Source organism: Mobula birostris, chromosome 25, assembly GCF_030028105.1.
Source record: "Mobula birostris isolate sMobBir1 chromosome 25, sMobBir1.hap1, whole genome shotgun sequence".
Taxonomy (NCBI): Eukaryota; Metazoa; Chordata; class Chondrichthyes; order Myliobatiformes; family Myliobatidae; genus Mobula; species Mobula birostris.
Window position 1 is genome coordinate 51,312,710 of NC_092394.1, and position 22,011 is coordinate 51,334,720.

Here is a 22,011-nt window from a genome sequence, read left to right on the forward strand (position 1 = left end):
GTGGAGTGGTAGCAGAATACAGGAGAGGGGGCAGGGGGAACAAAGAGAAAAGAGGGAAATAAAAAAGACAAGTGGTAGGGAGAAAATAATGGCAAGGAGCACTAAAAAAGGAGGAGGAGAGAAGGGGAGAAATTGGGAATAAGAGGAAGGTCAACCAGGATCACTGCAGATGCTGGAAATCTAGAGCAATACACATAAGGTGCTGGAGGAGCTTAGCAGGTCTGGCAGCATCTACGGACGGGAATAAACAGTCAACATTTCAGGCCAAGACCCTGTATCAGGACTCTGGAACATCAGAAATTGGGAAAGAAGGTAGCGGAATAGGAAGGGTGAAGGGGGGTATCGAGACTTTGTGTGGGGAAATTAGAGTATGATGTAAGCTGGTGGTAGTTGTATTTTAAGATTTCCCATAATCAGTGATTTTCCAAATGATGCAAGTGCTGACAAGAACCCAAAGCACAACTCGGTCTTTATAATGATAATTATCCACTCTTCTAAAGCCTAAAAATGAAAATCTCAGCTCTTTTTACTCCCAGTGCTGGTTTCCATTTAACATGAATTCTCTAAACAGATTTCGCCCATAACCATGACTTCACCAAGATGACTGGTTAAACGTAGAGCATCTTAAATCACTTATTGGCCAGAGGGCCCACTACTCACTGCTGGGCTACTGGAGAGCCACGCCAGGCCTCTGTAGTTGTCAAACTAACTGGTTAGCGACGGGCCACTAACCTGTAGGCAACAGTCCGGATTTGCTGTCGCTCACTCCAAAGTGTCTTTGGATGTCCGCCAACACACCTGGAAATAATTAAGACACACAATTAGCGGCAACATACGAGGACGGTAAAAGTACTAGAAGATGATTAACACATTTGGGACTTTCTAATGCTAATGAATTCAGTTGATTGACGAAGGCAGTCATAGTTGAGAAGCCCATTGGTGAAGAAGAGACTCTGTTAATGACGAGATCGTGGACAAAGCATGAAAGGATTTCCATCACATTCTGTGATTAACTGGGCTAATGTATAAAGATGCGCTCAGCCGGTGATTGGTTGTTAAAGCTGACCCCTGACCTGCTACAGAGTTGGAAGAATGACTGGCTTTATCTTAGGTGCCAAGTAGAGAGTGCTTTAAATTTTGATTGGTTCGATATAGTCCTTGCACTGTTTATAATGCTTGTCAAGGACATTAAGACAGACAATTAAAATATGAAAACTGGCAAAACAAATTAAGAATTCAAATATTTTATTAATTATAAATGGTAATAAATTACTTTGTAGGCAATGGATGAAAATTTCTTTGGACAGTCAGAATATAAAGACAGAATATCCTACTGAGCATTTTGAATTAAATTGCATTTGTCCCATCCAAAAATCAACAATAATTTGAAATACAGAGGTACTGGTGGCCTTCCCCTGAACTGGATTTGTGTCCCCACCCCACCCCCCACTCACTCCCGCCTCTTTTCCTCTCTCCACCCAGCCTGCTCTCAGATATAAAGTGCATGGTCCAACAGGTCTACCAAAGCACCTCCCACATCTGCACCCTCCATTACCTTGAAGAGCAAGAAACAGTCTGTTGTCTTCAGGTCATCCTGACTTTGTCAGACGAACTTCAGTGGTTTAACAAATGCCTTCTCAATGGTAACTATCTTTGGAGCAAAAGATTCTTAGACTTCAGTCATGAAAGGGTACCCAAGTTATCCTGGTTGACATGCTCTTTAATTTGGCTGCTATTCCTAAAGCAACTTGCCTCATCCCTTCCTGCCTGACCAACAACCAGTATTCACCACTATACATTACAAATCCTTTGAAAAGATCACGTCATGTGTCAAGAACTGGTTTACAAGAAGTAGACAGCTCAAAGCAAAATATGGCTAACCACCCCCACTTCAAACATAGAATAGTACAGCACCGAAACCTGTTCTTTGGCCCAATTTGACATCTTGAGGCCCAGTAACTCTCATTCCTTTGCTGGTATCATCCCTCATTACCTCAGTAAGAAAGATCCTGATTAACCTGTTAGCTCACGTGGATTTTGTGAGGGAACACCTGTGTCTTCATTAAATCCAAATTACAACATACAATTAGGAGGGAGGAACCCTTGTGAGACAGAAAACGTACATTTATTTGAACAAAATCTATACAAAGTCCTTATTTTCAGTCAATCAGATGTCAAAAATTTAATGATTGACAAGACTGACTAAGAAGAGACCTTTTCAGATGAGTGCATGCACTCATTTACCTCTGGCCCTCTTGCCCATAGTACATCTGTTCCCAACTGAGGAATGTTCCTGGGTCAGTAAATTGATCTAAGGCATTGTCAGCGCAAGTAAACCGTACTTAATGTTGCAGTCTGCTTACCATTGCACAAAGTTAGATTTCATTTACAGCAAAAGAAGCGGCCCTTGGCAGCATGCAACAAAGTCCAGGTGACACCTACGCACAGGCTGTCAAGCATTGCAGAAGTGTCAAGTGATGTCCACCTCCACCAAGAGAGATGTTAATTACCTGTCCCTGACATTCTACCACCAACGGCATCCTGGGGTCACTATAGACTCAACTGGGCCAGCCACATCAACAGCGCAACTGGTCCTTTGACCATTTAGATGGCGTGTCAGGGAGACTTGATTCTGCCCACTTGCCTGGATCAGTATATCTCCAATATTCAAGAAACTTTGACATTAGCCAGGACAGATCAGTCTTCTTGTCTAACACACCAGCACTTTCTTAAATAATCACCCTTTGCTACCTTGTGCCTAAAATTTACAAGATACACTGCAGTTATTTGCCTCCTGCTGCTCCAACTGAAACCCAAGAGCTACAACATCAAGGAGGAGGGCAACAGTCCACCATCTGCAGGTTACCTTGCGAGTTGCATGTCATCCTGAAATACATTTCCTTCCTCATCGCTGGGTCCATATTCCAGAACCCTTGACCCAATGACACTCTCTACCCGGCCGACTTAAATAGCTCTCTGAGGTAGCTCAAGGGCAATTAGGGAAATATTGATGCCCATAATCCGAATCCGAACCATGAAAAATGGAAGGCTGTCTCAGGAGAAACAACTCGGTTAATGTACACCTCACTATAAGCACGTAAATAAATTGGAAACCTCTCAGCTGAGGAGACTGGGATTATTCAGAGGGTTACGCAGGTTCATAAAGACCTGCTGAGCATCTTTAGCAGTTTCTGTTTTTGTCCCAGTTTTGCAGCATGTGCAGGTTTGATTTTGATTTTCATTTCCTGTAACATCTTCCATTGATATTTTTCCCCATGACCGCTGTTGATTTTAATACACTTCGACACCCATTATCTTTTCTATACAATGCAGAAAGTGCGGAGAGCCATGGGAATTTCTGCACACGGCAATATCCCACATTGATACTGAGCAAGGAGCTGTTTTAGAAAGTAAAGTATGTGGCTTCACAACCAGGTCGTGTACACTGTTCTGCAGTTGAAGTTGGTCATTTCAAGATAGGAAATACAGCCTATTATGTGCCTGAAAAAAATCTATCGACAGGAAAGATCTTTGAGGTGCTAAAAATAATGACTGAATTTTGTGCTGAGCAGCTAATATTTGAATCAGCTCCTTTGCTGGTTAGTTGCAGGGGAAATTCCACCCATTTACGGTGTTATTGGCTCCAACTTCCACAGCTACCTCAAACCCTTTATTACAATGGTGCTGTCATTTCTGTTGAGGCTGTATCATAATAACATTTTTCCTTCTGCTAAAATGAGGTTTTAAGGGTGTTTCCAGTCCATAGATCAATGCACAGACACTCCTAAGTAAGCATTTACTTACACCATTCAGCGCCTTCTCAGTTTTTTCAAAGCAAAAGGCACTTTCTTAAAAAATGTTAGTATGAGGATCAGAGTGGGAATGTGGAATCTGGAGAAGTTATACCATCAGAAAACATCAAAGGGTTTCACATCCTGACTGTCCAAACAGAGGGAGATTGAATGCTCGCTAGAACAGGTGACGGGATGGTGCAGCAGGTAGTGCTACCTCAGTGCCAGAGTCCTGGGATCAATCCTGCAGATTCTCCCTGTGACTGTGTGCGTTTCCCCAAGCTGTTCCCATGTCTTCCCACTGCAAAGGCGTGCAGGCAGGTTACTGGGCCACTGCAAGCTCTCTCTTAGCCTGGGTATGAGGCAAAAGAATCAAAGAGGAGCTGATGGGCAATGTGAGAGAGCAAGTTGTCATTGCCACAGAGACATGAGGGGAAGGAGAATGAGCCTGATAAGCCACATGTGTGCCATAGTAAGTAAAGATAAAGACAGTGGACCTGATTTTAACAACATCCAATATGATTGATGGAATTTATCACCTCATGTATTTTCCTACGTTAATTGTGCCTCTACATAAGAAGTATATTTTTCTGTAATTTTGGATTGTCCCAAAATCATAACAGTCGTTATTTAAATGCCAACTGTTTCCTTTGAACAAATTAAGCAGCATTTTGAAGCGAATGAAATAGACAATGAAAAGTGAATGCCAGTGTTGCTGAGTGCATTAGGTGAAAAGTTTGCTTAGAAGTTTAAACGCTTCAACCAAACCAGCCAAAATTAGCTTTGCTGATATCATGACCACTTAGAATTAAAACCACTGCAGGCCACTTTAGGTTTCATCAGTGGGATCGAAACAAAGAGGAGACCATTTCAGGTTATGTGGCTGAATTGAAGAAATTTCTGAGCATTGTCAGTCCAGTGAGGGGCTTAATGATGAACTAAGAGATTGTTTAGTTTGTGGAGTCTTATCAGGAAACATTCAAAAATGTCTCCCAAGTGAAGCACAACTCACATTAAAAGAGTAGTTGAAATAACTGTATCAATGGAAACAGCAGACAGAGATACAATAGCATTGCAGTCAGGATGAAAGTGAGCATGAACAAAATTGCAACATCTAAACAGAAACCTGCCTGACCAAACAAATTGTGTTACTGTTGTGATATACCAGACCAATGCATGTTTAAAGGTGAAACTTGTCGAAAATGCAACAAAGAGCATGTCGGACAGACAAAAATAAATGGACTGCACAGAGCAGAGAGAAAGATAAAAAGTCAAGTTGCAGTTTCAAAAAGAGCACTAATTTGCATGCTGTTGATGAAAAATCTGATAATGATGGGAGTGACACAGGACTGAGTAGCCTTGAGATTTACAATGTGAAAACTAACAAGACAACAAGCATTATGGCTTATACCAGAAATGAATAGCAAATTAATTAAAATGGAATTAGACACTGGCTTGACTCATTCCGCAAAATGAGTTTGAATGTCACTTCACAGATGTTAAACTGAAGCTTGCCAATATCCAACTAAGAACTTACAGTGGAAAAAAGATAAATCCTGTGGGAGACATTTATACCAGTGAAATACAATGACCAGCAAGGCACATTGGGTTTGTATGTAGTTGAAACAGCAATTTGAGGGCATGAGAGGCTGAGACAACTACAACTTGATTAGAAACCCATCCACCACTTGCATGCCACAGCCTCTGCAATAGAGTTAACCAAAAGAGAATCAAGAAAGGTACTGGATGATGCCACAGCGATGTTCAGGGATGGCATTGGAAAACTCAACCATATCAAGGGTAAGCTTGTGTTAAATGAAAATGCCACACCCAAGTTTTACAAAACCCATCTGGTTCCTTATACCGTCCATAATAAAGTCACCAGTAAGCTAGATCACATGGAGGCCAAAGGAATTCTTTCCAAGATTGAGTAGAGCCCATGGGCAATGCCAGTGGTCCCAGTAGCCAAGAAGAATGGGTCTGTCAGGATCTGAGGTGATATTAAGGTCACCATCAACCCAGTACGGAAAGTAGATCATACCCTCTGCCTGGAATAGAGGATATCTTTGCAAACTTTTCTGGAGTGAAACACTTCAGCAAAGTGGACTTAGCTGAGGCCTACCTGCAGATGGAGATGGAAGAAGAGTCCATAGTGTTTCTCACCATAGACGTGCACAAAGGGCTTTATCACTATCATGGGTTTCTTTTTGGAGCGGCATCTGAACCTGCACTCTGGCAGGAAGCTAAGGACCAAGTGCTACAAGACTGCCCCGGCACTCAGTGTTACCTGGATGGCATCATTGTTACCGATCAGGATGACTTGCAACATCTCCAAAGTTCAGGACAGTATTAAAAGATTGTAAGATAGTGGGCTCAGAGCACGGCACAACTAGACTGAATTCTTTAAAACAAACATCACCTAGAGTGGTCACACTATTGATGCACAAGGATTACACAAAAGTGCCGAGAAAATTCAAAGAATGGTGGACGCCCAAGGCCAAAGGGAGTTGTTGTTCTTTTTAGGATTTGTCAATTATTTTTAACAGGTTCCTGCCAAACCTGACTACTGTGCTCCACCACTTGAACTCATTACTATGGGTCGGGAAGAAATGGCAATGGACAAAGCGGAGTGAAATGGCTTTCCAAAAGGTAAAAGAAATGGTGATGTCAGCCACTGTACTCTTACACTATGAACCCCATCGTCCAGTGAAGCTTGCCTGTGACGCCTCAGCTTACGGGACAGGGGCTGTCCTGCCACATGTTATCAGTGATTAAAGTGAATGCTCCACAACCTTTGTATCGCGTCCCGTTGCAACCTTTGCTTTTGCAATGATTTGTACGAGTATAAAAGCAGCTGCGCTCTTTGTATTATTTGAAGTTCGAATCCCACTGTTAGCAGTTCCACTCCTCATGATATCGTGAATAGAGCTGTTCTTTCTTCAAACTCTGTGTCTAACTTTATTTGTGATCAACTTTAATCAAGTTTCCTTAGCAAATTAATTTCCCGGACACCACCATATCATATGTGAGCACCACGTGTAAAGAAAACCTAAGTACACATGTATCCTACTGCTTTTCCTTTCGATTAGTTTCTGAAATTATAAAACACAACAAAGGCACTTACTCTAAAACCATAAACTGAAATAAAAGAGACGGGAATGTTTAAAGTGCCGTTGGACAGAGGCTGCATACACTTCCTATGGGGATGTACAGGGAAATGTTGGTCTTGCTCTTTTTCCAGAAGAGTGGGAAAATACAGGGAAGCGGGAAGCACCAGAGGTTGCACCTGGAAGGTCAGAGCTGGACTCTGCCTGTTCTAGCGGAGGAGAGCAGCAAGGCTCTGCGGCTGATCAGCACTGACGTAACATTGTCCAACAGTGCTAGTTGGACAATGTGGAAACAGAGACTTAAAATATTGACAGATCTAATACCTCTCGAGGGTCTGAGCACAATGCCACACCTCTCTACCACCGGGACATCTATTAGTAGAAGATGATTCACAGGAATTTACCCACAGTTTGGGATCAGATAGAGTCCATTCAGTCAGTTTACTCCTGCAATGGTTCACCTATTCATTCGCACACCCAGACTTTGACATCAGCTTTTAAAATTATGAATAATTTAAAGAATTCAAGGAATTGTTTCTCACAGAGCAGGTGAGCTCTCCCTAAACTCCTGGCCAAAATCAATCAATGAACCTATAACACTGAATCCCACTGACATTGGCAGGATGCCCTGAGGTACTTCATAGCCAATTACATACTTTAAGAGCTGTCATTGTGTAATGGAAAGGAGCATGGCAGGCAGTACGTACATAACCATGTCCCTAAAAGAGCCACGAGATACTCAATCCAATCACGTTTCAGCAGATGCTGTAGGAAAAACATTGCCGGGATAAGGAGAAATCCCCAGCTCTTCTCGGAACAAAGCATTGAAACCTGGGCCCCGACCTTGTGCTTGACTTCCTCCAGTCATGCCCAGAGCTATAACCTTCCAATTCAGCTGGGACAGGATCTCTCACTGAGGTGACAGTGTATGAATGCACGGCTGCCACATTTTGTCCCACATTTGTCATAAACATCAAGAAACTATGTACCTAATCTGCATAATTTATTCAAGTGTAAGGACCCATCAATTCGAGGGGGGAGGGGGGAGGGGGGGAGAGGGGGGAAAAGGAGGGAGAGGCTCTTTGGTTCAACTCATCCACGCTGACCACGCAGCCCACCGAGCTAGTCCCATTTGCCTGTGTTTGGCTGATATCCTTTGGTTAACAGAAGGGGTCCAAGGCATTAAAAAGATTTGGAACTTCTGTTCGAGACTTTCCTAATCATGAACTTACCCAAGTATCTTTTCGAGAGAGGGAGAGAGAGAAAATATATAATTTCATTCCCAACTGTGTCAGTCTTGACAAAAGCTCATCAACCTGTGATATTTTTTTTTCTCTCCACAGATGCTGCCAAATCTGTGAATTATTTCCAGCATTTTCTGCTTTGCACAGATTTCCAGCAGCTGATTGGTGGGCCATCCCCTCGTCACCTCGAGCAGGAGGGGGCTCGGTCGCTCCTGAGACATTGAGTCCCTCTTGATGCTACAGACATAGTGCTGCACTGCCTCCTCAGGTGAATATGATACTCCCTGACTGGGCGGATCCTGACTGACCTCTCCATAGGTTTCTGCAGGGAATGAGATAATGAACCAATCCTACAAATAATTTCCCCAGGGATGGCAACAAGAGCAGGAAGAAATGGCAAGCTGTCATATGACGAGAACAGGGATGCAATATAACGTCTTGACAGTTTGGAAAAGGTGAAAGGGTCAGGTGTGCTGATTTCTGATTAAGGCTGCTGAGGCTTTATTCCATGTCTTGCCCCTGCTGTCAACGCACTGACAAATCACCACACTACAGGGTGACCAAAATAGAAGTGTTTAATTCCTCACCTTGATATCGTCTAAAAATTCAACCTCAAAAATACATGAAACAATCTGACAGTAACACGCTGTAAAAAATAAAGATCTTTGCACCCTCTGCATTTACACATTACTGCTATTTTTAATGCTTGTCAGATTGAATAAAAGGGAGAAAAATATTAGCAATGTTTGTTGGGAGACAAGTTAACTGAGTAGCCGTAAATCAGGAGTGATTTTAAAATTATCCATTTGCACTTTAGAGGTAGAGCAAACTGTAAATGCATGTCAAAACATCCGGCCTACCCAAGTCACTACCATCTCACATGCATTCCACACCATAAACAGCTAAGATGCTAATAATACAAAGGATTTGAATGGTCTTTCTTTCTTGGGAAGATTGTGTTGACATTGGAGCGATACACATAAAATGTTGGAGGAATTCAGCAGGCCAGGCAGCATCGAGGAAAAGAGTAAACAGTTGACGTTTCGGCCTGAAACATCGACTGTACTCTTTTCCATAGATGCTGCCTGACCTGCTGAGTTCCTCTAGCGTTTTGTGTGTGTTGCTTGGATTTCCAGCATCCGCAGATTTTATCTTGCTTGTGCTGACGTTGACCTTAAAGTGGGATCAAATATTAGTAATAGGAGCAGGTTGTAACAACAGTCAACGAATGTGAACTTGAAGCAGATCCAGACAGTTGGAGTTGTCGGTAGAAGTGACCATGGAGATTGATTTGGTCCAGTAGGACCCTTTCTGGAAGGCAGCTTGCCGTCCTAACCTGTTCTGGATCATGAGTTCAATCTCACACCAATGGGATTATTCCGATCTATCCAACTACACCATTCACCTGTCCAAGGAGAGGCTGCACTCCCATCATCTCAAAGCTCCTGAGCAAGACAATCCATGCAGATGTGATGGGGGGGTGGGGAATGAGTGTTCCCAATTACGTTGTCTGCTGCACTCTGGTTAAACTTTCATTGACCCTGTTAGAGTTACTATTCTATAGATTTATTGAGTATGCCAGCAGGTAAATGAATCTCAGGGTTGTATATGCTGACATATCTGTACTTTGAACTTTGCTAGCCCCTTATGGATATATGACTATTTGTGTTCATATAAGCAAAGTATTAGCTGTGTTTTTGGAGTATATAAGGAATATTTTTTTGGTTTCCTGTGATTCACGTTGAACCTTGTGTCAGACTGGAAATGCACAGAATGGATCCCATCAGCCAAGATACATGCTGTAGCTCCCATTACACACACCAGATGGATCACACACTCACTGGCCATAGAGAGTTAAAGCATGGAACTACGCTTTTCTACCACCAAGTCCGTGCAGACTATGAAAATCTATTTACACGAATCCTATCGCACATGTTGAACCTTTTTGCCTTCATCCCCTTCCTCGACTTCCCCTCAAGGCTAAACCTTCTAATACAGTCCAATGGGCCAGAGACTTTGAACAGACTTAGGTGAAACACTGTGAACAAGATATGGTGTTCTTGTGCCCACACACTAAAATGTAATTGTTACTCGGAAGAAAGACATCAATAAATATTGTGAGTATTTAGCAATTAAATGGTTAAAGCGCTTTGAGAAAAACAGTCGGCAACCGTTCAAGGTGACTAGCTCGAGAAGTAGAAGATCTCATTTATCCTTCAACAAATATCTCCAGTTTGGATCATTAAAATTAGCTCAAAATTATAATTACCTGATGTTCCCATTCTCAAATCTGGAAGAGCATGGTTGGAGGTGAAGGACAAACGATGCCCTGGCCCTCCATGGTCACTGCCTCACAGCAAGAAAGAGAGAGAGAGCAATTCAGAAAAAGAATTATTAAGTCTGGCAGTCTCAGAGTCCCAGAAGTTCAAACTATGTGTCTGCCCTCAACACCATGAAGTGAAAAGGAAAGAAAGCGGAAAATGCAGCAGAAAATATTGGAAAGAGATTAGCTGGCACATGGGGATTTACAGCCTTTCTGAATCTGGGACTTGGGAGAAACCAAACCCAATCTACTGGAAATAAACATTTATAAATAGAGTAGATGAATAAATTCCGACATGCTGAGGAAAGTATAACAACTGAGTTTGAATCCATGATTACCAAAGCTCTTCAACACTGGCACTTCCTCACCTTTGGTCTCCAATAGTCTATTGACTTGAGATTGCAATGATTATCATCCAATTTTATGAGTCAGATTCAGAATCAGGTCTAACATCATTGGAATATGTCGTGAAATTTGCTAACTTTGCAGCACTGGTACAATGCAAACCATGACAAATATAGAAAAATACTGAATTATAGTAATTATATATGTATCTTAAACAGCTAACAAAATAAGCAGTGCAAAACCAGAAATTTTAAAAAAGTACTGAGGTAATGTTCATGGGTTCAATGCCTGTCCATTTAGAAATCAGATGGCAGAGCAGAAGAAGCTGTTCCTGAATTACTAAGTGTGTGTCTTCAAGCTTCAGTACCTCTTTCCTGATGGTAAAACTGAGAAGAGGACATGTCCTCGGTGGCGGGGATGGATGGCGCCCTCCTGAGTCACATTGTACTAAGATGGTTGAAAGTTGTACCAAGATGTTTGAAGAACTGTGATCATTTGTTTTGTCCAGCCATTCATCCTCTTTGAAATCCACTCTTCAATGGGTCTCAGCCCACAACTTGGACAAGCTCACTGAAGCTGATTCAAGAATGCATTGCGAGCTTCACAGTGGGATCACATGCTTGGTTGCTGGTATCACAGCACAATAAACTCTGCTGATATTGGGCTGTATCTAGGGAGCTTTACTGTGAAGTACGTACCTCTGGCAGCAGAGTTTTAGGACTTCGTTATGTGCAGCCCAAATGCAAATTGCAACTGTGATGAGTTTTCAAACATGATGTAATTGACTGTAATATATTTGGGGATGTCCTGGATTACCAACAGAGATTACATGTCATTGAATCTACAGCAGTTGAGATGTCCAAAAACACTTTGTCCTCTCTGATTTTTTCTTTTCTCAGTTAATTTTTTTAACCTTGAGCAACAATTCCATTTTTTCCTCGGTAATAACCAGTTTTGTCAAATGTCCATGAAACAAAATGAGTCCAAAGCCCACAATCATGATGTGTGCCTGGGGTGTAGGAACACTTGTGATTATTTGGCCTTCTCACAGTTACAGTGTAAACTCACTCACTGCTGTCACAGTCCAGTTTACACCCAGAACCTAACATTGTAGCAAAGCCAGTTCAGTATGAACACCTCTGCTTGAACTGTTTTTTGCCATAATTGATTATCTACCCAAACTTCTGGTATTATTAATTGATTCGCATTGACTCATGGGTCAGTGAATGTACTTAGTGCAATCAGTATTACTTGACTAGTGATTTTCATCATTTCCCTCTGGTACTGGGCTTTCCCCACAAGATAATCTGAATTATTTTGCCTTAAATGTTTCTCCAAGGCCAGTCCTCACTCAGCAATCCCATTGTGGGCATTTTCCAGGAGGTTTTCAGAAGTGTTTGGCTGATTCCTCTCAGGATTAGCTGCCCAATTGCCCCTCTGGATTCCACCAATTAATTCAGCAGAAATTAAACATCAAATCTGGCCCTTGCTTGGTTTGCAGTCTGCCCCCACTGGGCTGTGAACTTAATCAACAGACTTAGAGTGAGTGAATTAAAATCACAGCAAGTAGCTTTGAACAAAACAAAATGTGTCTAAAACCTCGGGTATGCTAATGACATTGAATCTGCTGCCTCAGAAAAGAAACAATCACAGAACAACAAACCATGTACTGTGAGATCTACAGGACTGTGCAAAAGTCTTAGGCTCATATATATAGCTGAGGTCCAAGACTTTTGCACAGTACTGTACTTGTCAGCGTGGAGCAGAGTGCAAATTTGTAAATCTGGCAGGAGCAAAGGGTGTTGGGAACAGGGAGGGTGAAGTATCATGGGTGGAGTGTGGGTCAGGTAGCAGAAGAGTGCCAGGGGCATGGAGGGGCTGGCGCAGGTGCGGACACACCCAGCCCTGAGACACCAGGCAAGGTCATTGGATTCCAAACAACTGGTTTATTGATCATTACAGAATGTCTCTCTGGTGCTTCCCCTTCCCCTTTTCCCCAACCATGATTCCCCTCTCCCTGCCCTCTTCCCACTCTCAGTCCACAATAGAGACCCAGATCAGAATCAAGGTTTATCATCACTCACATATGCCGTGATTTTTTTTTGCAACAGAAACGTGCAATTGCATAAAACTACCACAGTTCTGTGCTAAAGTCTTAAGCACCCTAGCTATATGTATGTGCACAGTATTGTACATCACTTTTTAATATGCTTATTAACATTCACACTGAAACACTAAACAGATATATACATAGAACCATGGGCACAGAGACACAGATATGAACATGTAGACACACACACTCACACAGTCCCTGCCTTCAATGGCATTCTTCACAGGACAATGAATTATAGCCGTGCATTGAGTGCAGTTGGTCTGGTCTTGGACCTGACAAGTTGGGCTCAGCGTGCACTTTATAATCGTTGTGAGTTCAATTTCCCTAGCTGAGAAAACCTGTTTCTTCACCCTCGCTCATATAGATTACAACCTGACTTCAGATCAAAGTGACTTCCCAAAATTAACATTGGAGAGGTTGCATTTCTGGAATATGGAGTTGCATCCTCCCTACTAAAGTGGCAGGAAACTGCTAGCTCATTGTCACCATTTCTTGGATCACCTGTCACTTTAATTCTCCACTTTTCTCTCACTCTGCCACTGGTATCTTATATTGTTCCAACAAAGCCCAATAAACCAATGAGAAACACGAACTTGCCTCCTGACTAGGCTTGTGACAGCTTTCAGAGATTAACACTGAATTCAAATATTTCAGATAACCAGCCTTTCCAGTTTGTGTCAGAACTGGCCAGTCATAATGATAGCTCATCTTAGTCTTTACTTCGAACTACCTTTATAAACTTACTTATGGAATGATCTGTCTGGATGGCATGAAAACACAAGGTCTCAGTTCATGTGGCATGATAGACCAATTACCATGTTAAGTATGTTTATCTCTTTACACAGACACAGCCTGCTCTGCTGGCTATCTCCCCACTTCCCGCTCAGTCCTGAAGAAGGGCCTCAGCCCGAAAAGTCGACCGCTCACTCTTTTTCACAGATGCTGCCTGACCTGCTGAGTACTTCCAGCATTTTGTGTGTGCTGTTTTGGGTTCCCAGCATCTGTAGACTTTCTCATGTTTGGGTATTTCCAACACTCCATTGCAGGTTTCCAGCAAATGTTTGTATCTTACAGTTCCAGCAACTCTATTTCTTCTTTCTCTTAACCATCGTAAACACTCACTACTACCACCAGCAGCACACAGCAGCCACCGCCTGTACCATCCAAACAATGTACTGCAATTCCCCACCGGATAAACCCAAACCTGCGACCCTAACTAGGAAGAAGGTCAAGGTCAACAGGTATGTGTAAAGACCACTACTGCAGATGCCCTTTCAATCCATGTACCATTCTACCCGGAAATAATCCTTCTGTGTTGATAGCTACAAGTCCAAGAAGCCCCCATCTCACTCCAGGGGGAGCACCTTCGTCAGAAGGAAACAGATGCTCAAATGGACTATGAGGAATGAGTGTCAGCCTTGCCTTATGTAGATTAATTCATTAAATAGAATTTTACAGAATTACTCCACTCACTATTCATTTAATTGACCCGGTTCCTAAAAAGTACTCCAAAGTTAGGAACTATTCAATCGTTCTACACCCTACCAATTAATCCAACTGCGACATATATACTTAGCCCACTCCCTGGCCATGAAACATACAATTACCCCAACTATGAACAATATAATAATTCCACTCCCTGACTGGGAAATATACAATTACTTACCTTTATAATGTACATGTATTATAAAGGTAAGTAATTGTATATTTCCCAGTCAGGGAGTGGAATTATTATATAGTTCATAGTTGGGGTAATTGTATATTTCATTGGCATATGTCAAATGGATGATCAACACCAACATTCACTAGTTCCTCTACACGAGGATAACACTGATTTTGTTTTTTGACCTGATAGCCAATTCAGTTATTAAAAGGGCAATTTAATGAGGCATTTCTTTTGTGGCTTTACATATGTAGCAGTTTCTACATTCCTACTGCAAGCCAATTATGCATGTGTCAGAGGCAAGTACCTTTCACAAGGTGCTCATCTGGAATATTTCCAAACCAGCGATTGAAAGAGTGACAATGCATCCCACAGAAAGATGACCAAAAGCTTCATTGAAGAGGTGGCCTTCAAGAGGGATCTTAAATAAATGAGCCTGGAATTCTAGACCTCATGCAGCTGAGAGCACATTGCCACTGGCAGAGAGCTTGGATTTCAAGGACTGTACAACTGAGGAAAGGATACAGTATGAGGAGATGTTCCAGAGATGTTGGAGGGCAGGGGATAATGTGTGGAGGATGGGAAAGACCACAACCAGTCTCAAAAGCCACGATGAGGTTTTAAGAGCAAAGCATTGGAGAAGGCACCAGTGTGGCTCTATAAGCAGAGGTGGAGCAGAAGTAGGGAATTTAATTGGGTCATTGGTTCATTATTATCACTTGCCGAGAACAATGAAAAACGTAGCATTCATATGGATCATTTCATTACAACATTGCATTGAGAAGAATAAGGAAAAACAATAACGCAATGGTGCAGACAGACGGAAAGGTGCAAAACCATAACGACGCAGATTGTGAGGTTAAGAGAGAGACACCATGAGTTAGATACAGTATGATAGCGCAGCTTTGGCTAGCATTAATTGTGAGCTTCATTAGGATTCAAGTTCAGCAGCCTCACCTGCTGAGAATTCCCAGGGTTTTCCATTTAAATTTCAGATTTCTCAGCATTACTGAGATTTTGTTTATACAATGGACATGTGATGAAAGAATAGCTCTCTCCCAACTGTATGGACAATGTGTATGGTCTGCTCAGGGGCAGGCAATTGTCTGATTCAGGAATGGTGGCTAAAGACGGCAACTTTCTGAGTTGTTGGATGTATTACCTTACTTAATATGAAATACTGACAAAACAGTGCAACGTATTGGAGGGAATAATCTGCATATGATCCAGAGAAACAACTGGAAGACAGAGCTGAGCATCTTCCCCTGTAACCATTCAAATCAGCTTTCTTACTATGAACATATGAATCAACACAGTTGCAGCACCATTAAGCATTTAGTGCTAATCTGTACCTAGCAAGCATTAACGAACAATGTATGTATTAGTGTTAAAACAGCAACCCCAGTAAAGGCAATATTTAGATCTTGCTGGAACTGTTCAAGTCACGTTATAAACTATCAAAAAAACTGCAGATGCTGAAAATCTGAGATAAAAACAGACAATGCAGAAAACACTCAGCAGGTGTGGTAATATCTGTAGAAAGAGAATTAAAGTTAACTGAAACCCAAAACAGACATTACTTGATCTGCTGAGAATTTCCAGAATTTCCTGCTTGTATTACCACACCTGCAGACAATCCTCTATCCGTGATAGTATCCTTCCTGAAATACCATGGGCTCTTACCTTGTTAAGCATTCTCATATACTGCATGTGATCAAAGGCCTTCTGAAAATCCAAGTACACAATATCCACCCATTTTCCTTTGTCTATCCTGCCTGTTATTTCATCAAAGAATTCCAACAGATTTATCGGGCAAGATTTCCCCTTAAGGAAACCATGCTGATCTTGGTCTGTTTGGTCATGTGCCTCCAAGTATCCCAAAACCACATCCTTAACAATCAACTCCAACATCTTCCCAACCACTGAGATCAGGCTAACTGGCCTGTCATTTCCTTTCATCGGCTTTCTTTCCTGAAGAGTGGAGTGGCATTTGCCATTTTCCAGTCCTCCGGAATAATGCCAGAATCTAGTGATCTTTGACAGATCAATACCAATGCCTCCACAATCTCCCTAGCCACCTCTTTCATAACCCTGGAGTGCTGACCATTTGGTGCAGGTGACTTATCCACCTTCAGACCTTTCTTTGTTTCCCAAGCACCTTCTCTTTAGTAATAGCAATTGCACTCACTTCTGCCCCCTGACACTCTTGAACCTCTAACTTACAGATGCAGAATACTTATTCAGTTTGTCCACCATTTGCTTGTCCCCCATTACTACCTCTCCAGCATCATTTTCCAGTGGTCCGATATCTACCCTTGCCTCTCTTTTACTCTTTATATATCTGAAAAAAGTTTTGGTATCCTCTCTGGTATTATTGGCTAGCTTACCTTCATATTTCATCTTTCCCCTCCTTATGACTTTTTAATTGCCTTCTGTTGGTTTTTAAAAAATTCCCAATCCTCTAACTTCCCATTAAATTTTGCTCTGCTATATGCCCTCTCTTTTGCTTTTATGTTGTTTTTGACTTCCTTTGTCAGCCGCAGCTGCATCATCTTGCCTTTAGAATACTTCTTCTTTGGGGTGTATCTATCCTGTGCCTTCCTAATTGCTCCCAGAATCTCCAGCCATTCTGTTATGCCGTCATCCATGCTAGTATCCCCTTTCAATCAACCTTGGCCAGCTCCTCTCTCATGCTTCTATAATTCCCTTTACTCCACTGTAAGACTGACACATCTGACTTTGGCTTCTCCCTCTCAAATTGCAGGATAAAGTCTATCATATTATGATCACTTTCTTCTAAGGGTTCCTTTATCTCTAGCTCCCTAATCAAATTTGGTTCATTATACAACACTCAAACCAGAATAGCCTTTCCCCAAGAGGGCTCAACCACAAGCTACTCTAAAAAGTAATTTCGTAGGCATTCTACAAATTCTCTCTTGTGATCCAGCACCAACCTGATTTTCCAAATCTACCTGCATGTTGAAATTCTCCAATACTATCAGAACGTTGCCCTTTTGACATGTGTTTTCCATCTCCCACTGTAATTTGGAGCCCTCATCCTGCCTACCGTTTGGAGGCCTGTATACAACTTCCATCAAGGTCTTTCACCCTTACAGTTAACAATCAGGTTTCAGGGTACTTGAAAGAACATGACAACATGGTTTCCTTAAGGGGAAATCTTGCCTGACAAATTTTTTGAAATTCTTTGCGGAAATAACGAGCAGAATAGACAAAGGAGAATTGGTGGGCATTATTTATTAGGATTTTCAAAAGGCATTTGACAAGGTGCCACAAATGAAGCTGCTTAAAATATAAGAACCCATGGCATTCAGGAAAATCACTAGCATGTATGAAGATTGGCTGACTGGCAGAAGGCAAAGAGCGGCTGTCGGTGACTAGTGTTGTTGGGACTGCTTCTTTTTACATTATATGTCAATGATTTGGATGTTGGAATTTATGGGTCTGTGGCCAAGTTTGTAGAAGATACAAAGATAGGTGGAGGGACAGGTAGTGTTGAGGAAGCAGGGAGTCTGTAGAAGGACTTAGACAGATTAGGAGAATGAACAAAGGAGTGGCAGATGGAATGCAGTGTCGGGAAGTGTATGGTCATGCATTTTGTTAGAAGGAATGAAAGCATAGACTATTTTCCAAACAGACAGAAAATTCAAAAATCTGAGTTGCAAAAGGACTTGGAGTCCTCATGCAGGATTCGCTAAAGATGACCATGCAGGTTGAGTTGGTGGTGTTGAAGGCAAATGCAATGTTAGCATTAAATTCAAGAGGACTAAAATATAAAAGCAAGGATGTCATTCTGAGGTTTTATTAGACACTGGTGAGTCTCACTTGGAGTATGTGAGCAGGATTTAGCCCCTTCTCTAAGGAAGGATGTGCTGACGTTGGAGAGGCATCCGAGGAGGTTCACAAGAATGATTCCAGGAATGAACAGGTTATTGTATAATCAGCGTTTGATGGCTCTGGGCTTGTACTCCTTGGAATTTAGAAGAATGGGGGTGGGGGATCTTATTGAAACCTATCGAATGCTGAAAACCCTAGAAAGAGTGGATGTAGAGAGGATATTTCCTATAGTCGGGGAGTCTAGGACCAGAGGGCACAGCCTCATAATAGAGGGACATCCATTTATAATGGACATTAGGAGGAATTTCTTTAGCCAGAGGGTGGTGAATCTGTGGAATTCAATGCCATAGGCGGCTATGAAGGTCAAGTCATTGGGTGTATTTAGGATGGAAGTTGATAGGTTTTTGATTAGTCAGGGCGTGAAATTTTATGGGGAGAAGACAGGAGAATGGGGTTGAGAGAGAAAATGGACTGGCCAAAATGAAATAGAGGGGCAAACTGGATGGACCAAAAGACCTAATTCTTCTCTATATTTTGTGGTTCAGAATGTTCCACACTTGCAGAGTGAACAGACTGGTGGGGCATCTTCCATCTCAATCAACTGCAGTAATATTATCTGTCACAATCCTTAACCAGGCGGCTTAAAATGAAAGAACAATAGAGAAGGAAATAGGACAAGGTACAAAATGTACTAAAAGTGAGAAAAGAGGAGAAACATTGTGTTAAGATTTGAAAGAATGGAAACAGAAGGGACAAGAAAACACGTAAGCAAAGTAACTTCAAAGTATGAATTAAAAACTGCACGTTTTCAATTTGTTCCGAAGCAGAAAATGTCCAGTGATGTTGCAAAAGCATAGATAATTGTGCTGTTAAGTTCCAAGCCCGACTTTCTATGGTGAGTCCAACTAACATCTAGATGCAGAAATTCCGAAGAATTTATGGATCTTCAGGAGAAGATGGTGGCTTTGCCAGAATAGTCATTTTTTAAAACAAGTTATTGCCATTTTACAATTTATTACCCCTTCCTGGTGAAGGTTCTAATCGATTTACACAGTAAAACAGCATAAACGATAAAACATGATTGTATGCAAAGTCAGAGGAACAGTGCTGTGTGCAGTTGACAGGGAGACCTCTCATTCTGCTTTGAAGCTTTCTCTTGGTTTGACCTCCTAGGACAGTCACTAATGGACGGTCTCTCTATTAAGTCAATCCTGGAATCAGAGTTCAAAATGCTCTTACAGGGCAACCTGGAGTGGGTTTAATAATTTATGAAAAATACAGAACAATCTATTAAACTTGCACCTGCAACCTACATCCGATGGTGGTAATATACAAAGGATTTAGGAGTTGGTTGTCAAAACCACCCTTTCGCTCAGCATCGGTAATGAATTCGTATAATTTTAAGAAAAGGAATCCCATTTATACAATTAATCTCGAGAGACTACCCCCCCCCCCCCCCCATTAGCGGTCCTTCGCCATTTTACGTCCTCAACCTCTACGGGTAATGAAGAACCACGGCGAATAAGGAGAGACTGCGAACTGGTAGCTGAAGATCGAAACTACAGAAGTCAGGAGTGTAGCAATGCATCCACTGACCGGGCCCTTTTAATCCTCCCATCGAACCCAGCCAGCAAGTTAACGGTGTCCTGTCAGCGGGTTTGACCCGCTCGGCTCCATTGTTTCTGGGGTAATCCGGAACCGCTGCGCGATTGCGAAGAGACGACCCGGCCAAACTGCCCACGAGCTTGCGATGGCGCCTCGGGGACAGGTAACCCGAGACCTCTGCGCATTCTTCCCCGGGATGCCCGGAACAAGACGGAGCTGATGTGGGTTAGGGTCAGGATCAAGTTCAAGAGAGACAGCGGACACCTTGGCATCCCATCTCCTTAACGACTCGACCCATTTCAATGGAGCGAGCTACCAGACGAGGTGGTTGAGGCGGATACATTAAAAACATCTTTAAACCAATTTCCGCCGGGATCAATAAAGTATGACTATGACTAGGACTATATAAAAAAAACACTTGGACAGGTACACAGACAGGAAAGGTTTAGAACGATCTGGGCCAATGCGACTGTTTGTAGTTCAGAAGGGCATCTTTGTCAGTACGGACGTGTTGGGCCGAAGGGACCGTTCTCGTTCAGTGCCCTATGACTGAAACCCATCAGCGGGGAGCAGTGGCCACTGGTGTCCCCGCTGGAGACCCCCCGCCCCCCAAGGCAGGTGCATAAGTTTCCCTGTAAGGTGCCCCACGCCCCGGTGGTTAGCCGTTACCTGCCACAGTGTAGCGATCCATGTAATTCACCACGTAGCCGAAGCTCAGCACCCCCGCTGCGATGTGCGGGCGCAGCCGGTACAGCGCCCGGAATTTCTCCGCCGGGCTGGATGCCGAGTCGCCGATCGGAACCGAGCCGCTGAGCGTCTGGATCTCCTCCGAGGAGACGGAGACCGAGAGCGGGCACTCGGACGTGTCCTTATCCACACACATCTTCCCTGGGAGCCGCAGCCTGTGCCGGGGTAACCGAGGCTGTTGGAACCTGTGTCAAGCTCCTCCTTAAAAGCAAGCAGCACCCGAGTGTGTGTGTGTGTCCGTGCGATAAACAGCGTATTTACATCTACCTCGGCATGCACAAGGATCCCGCGCCCACCGATCTTGCCATCCAATGCAATCATTTAAGACGCGATGGCTCTAAATTCCCACTCCACTAACGCGTGGTTTCCGATTAACCTCGTCCCTCCCCCTTTGGGTTTCCCTGGGCGTCTCTAACACAAGCCCGAAATACGTTGGCCAAATGAACGTGAGGGTGCAATAACGCTTCCTCTAGCGCTCGGAGAAACGCGGCTCCCGACCAGCGCTCTGAACATCCTTTGAATTGATCCTTCCCCAAACACCCATTGTACCTCTTTCTTGTCTGATTTCAAATGGTATATCACTGCATTTATCTGTTTACAGTTCACACTCGTCCGAACTATTCCCTTATTTTAAACCTCACTCAGATTTTAAAGCAAGTTGTTATGAACTTGCAAATCGCGCAGAATATTTAAAGTTCAGGCAGGGCTTCCTGAGTTTCTAATTTTGGAGGGTTTTTTTTTGGTTTTATTCCGTATTTTGTGAGAAAATTGTTGAGTTTATGGACGTAGGAAAGTTGCTTAAATTACTCTGCGTTTCCCATGAGAAACTTTTAGCTTTTCCCCGAAGGATGGAGGTACCGAAAGCGATCGGAATAAAACGCGGTAAATTGGTGCACGGATGAGAATGACAGTCGGTGTAGTTGCCCCTCTGTCGTAGCCTGAGGTGGCAGTAACTGTTGGCGCTGATTCCCCGGCTGCAAGTCTCTTTCCAGGGGCTCGAGCACTCGTCGCTGGAGGGGGGGGGTGCTGTGTCTTGGGAGTTCCCCCACCTCATGCGACGCTGAAGGGAGCCTCCAACTGCAGTGGGGCACCAAAAATTCCAGCTCCCTGCTGAGTGAGAGTTATCTCCCTGCTTTCGGGTGACAGGGCGGGGTAGCAGGTGAAGCTGCTGCCTGACTTGCACATTCTGCCTGTGACCACCGGGTGCTACATTCCCTC

The 22,011-nt window shown here is 43.0% G+C and overlaps 1 protein-coding gene across 3 annotated transcripts in view; it reads right to left on the minus strand.

Annotated features, from left to right (window-relative positions):
* The window catches only part of LOC140187917 (sphingosine-1-phosphate transporter SPNS2-like), a 109,546-nt gene extending 88,423 nt beyond the window's left edge, over positions 1-21,123 (minus strand). For 2 of the 3 annotated variants that reach the window (XM_072243790.1, XM_072243789.1), the window contains exons 1-2: positions 20,716-21,123; positions 733-798 (exon numbers count right to left, since the gene is read on the minus strand). In XM_072243790.1, the coding sequence (XP_072099891.1) occupies positions 733-798; positions 20,716-20,929 (280 nt within the window). In that variant the 5' untranslated portion in view covers positions 20,930-21,123. The remainder of the gene's footprint in view (positions 1-732; positions 799-20,715) is intronic. The other variant, XM_072243788.1, reaches the window with a different exon arrangement.
* Between the last annotated feature and the right edge of the window lie 888 nt (positions 21,124-22,011).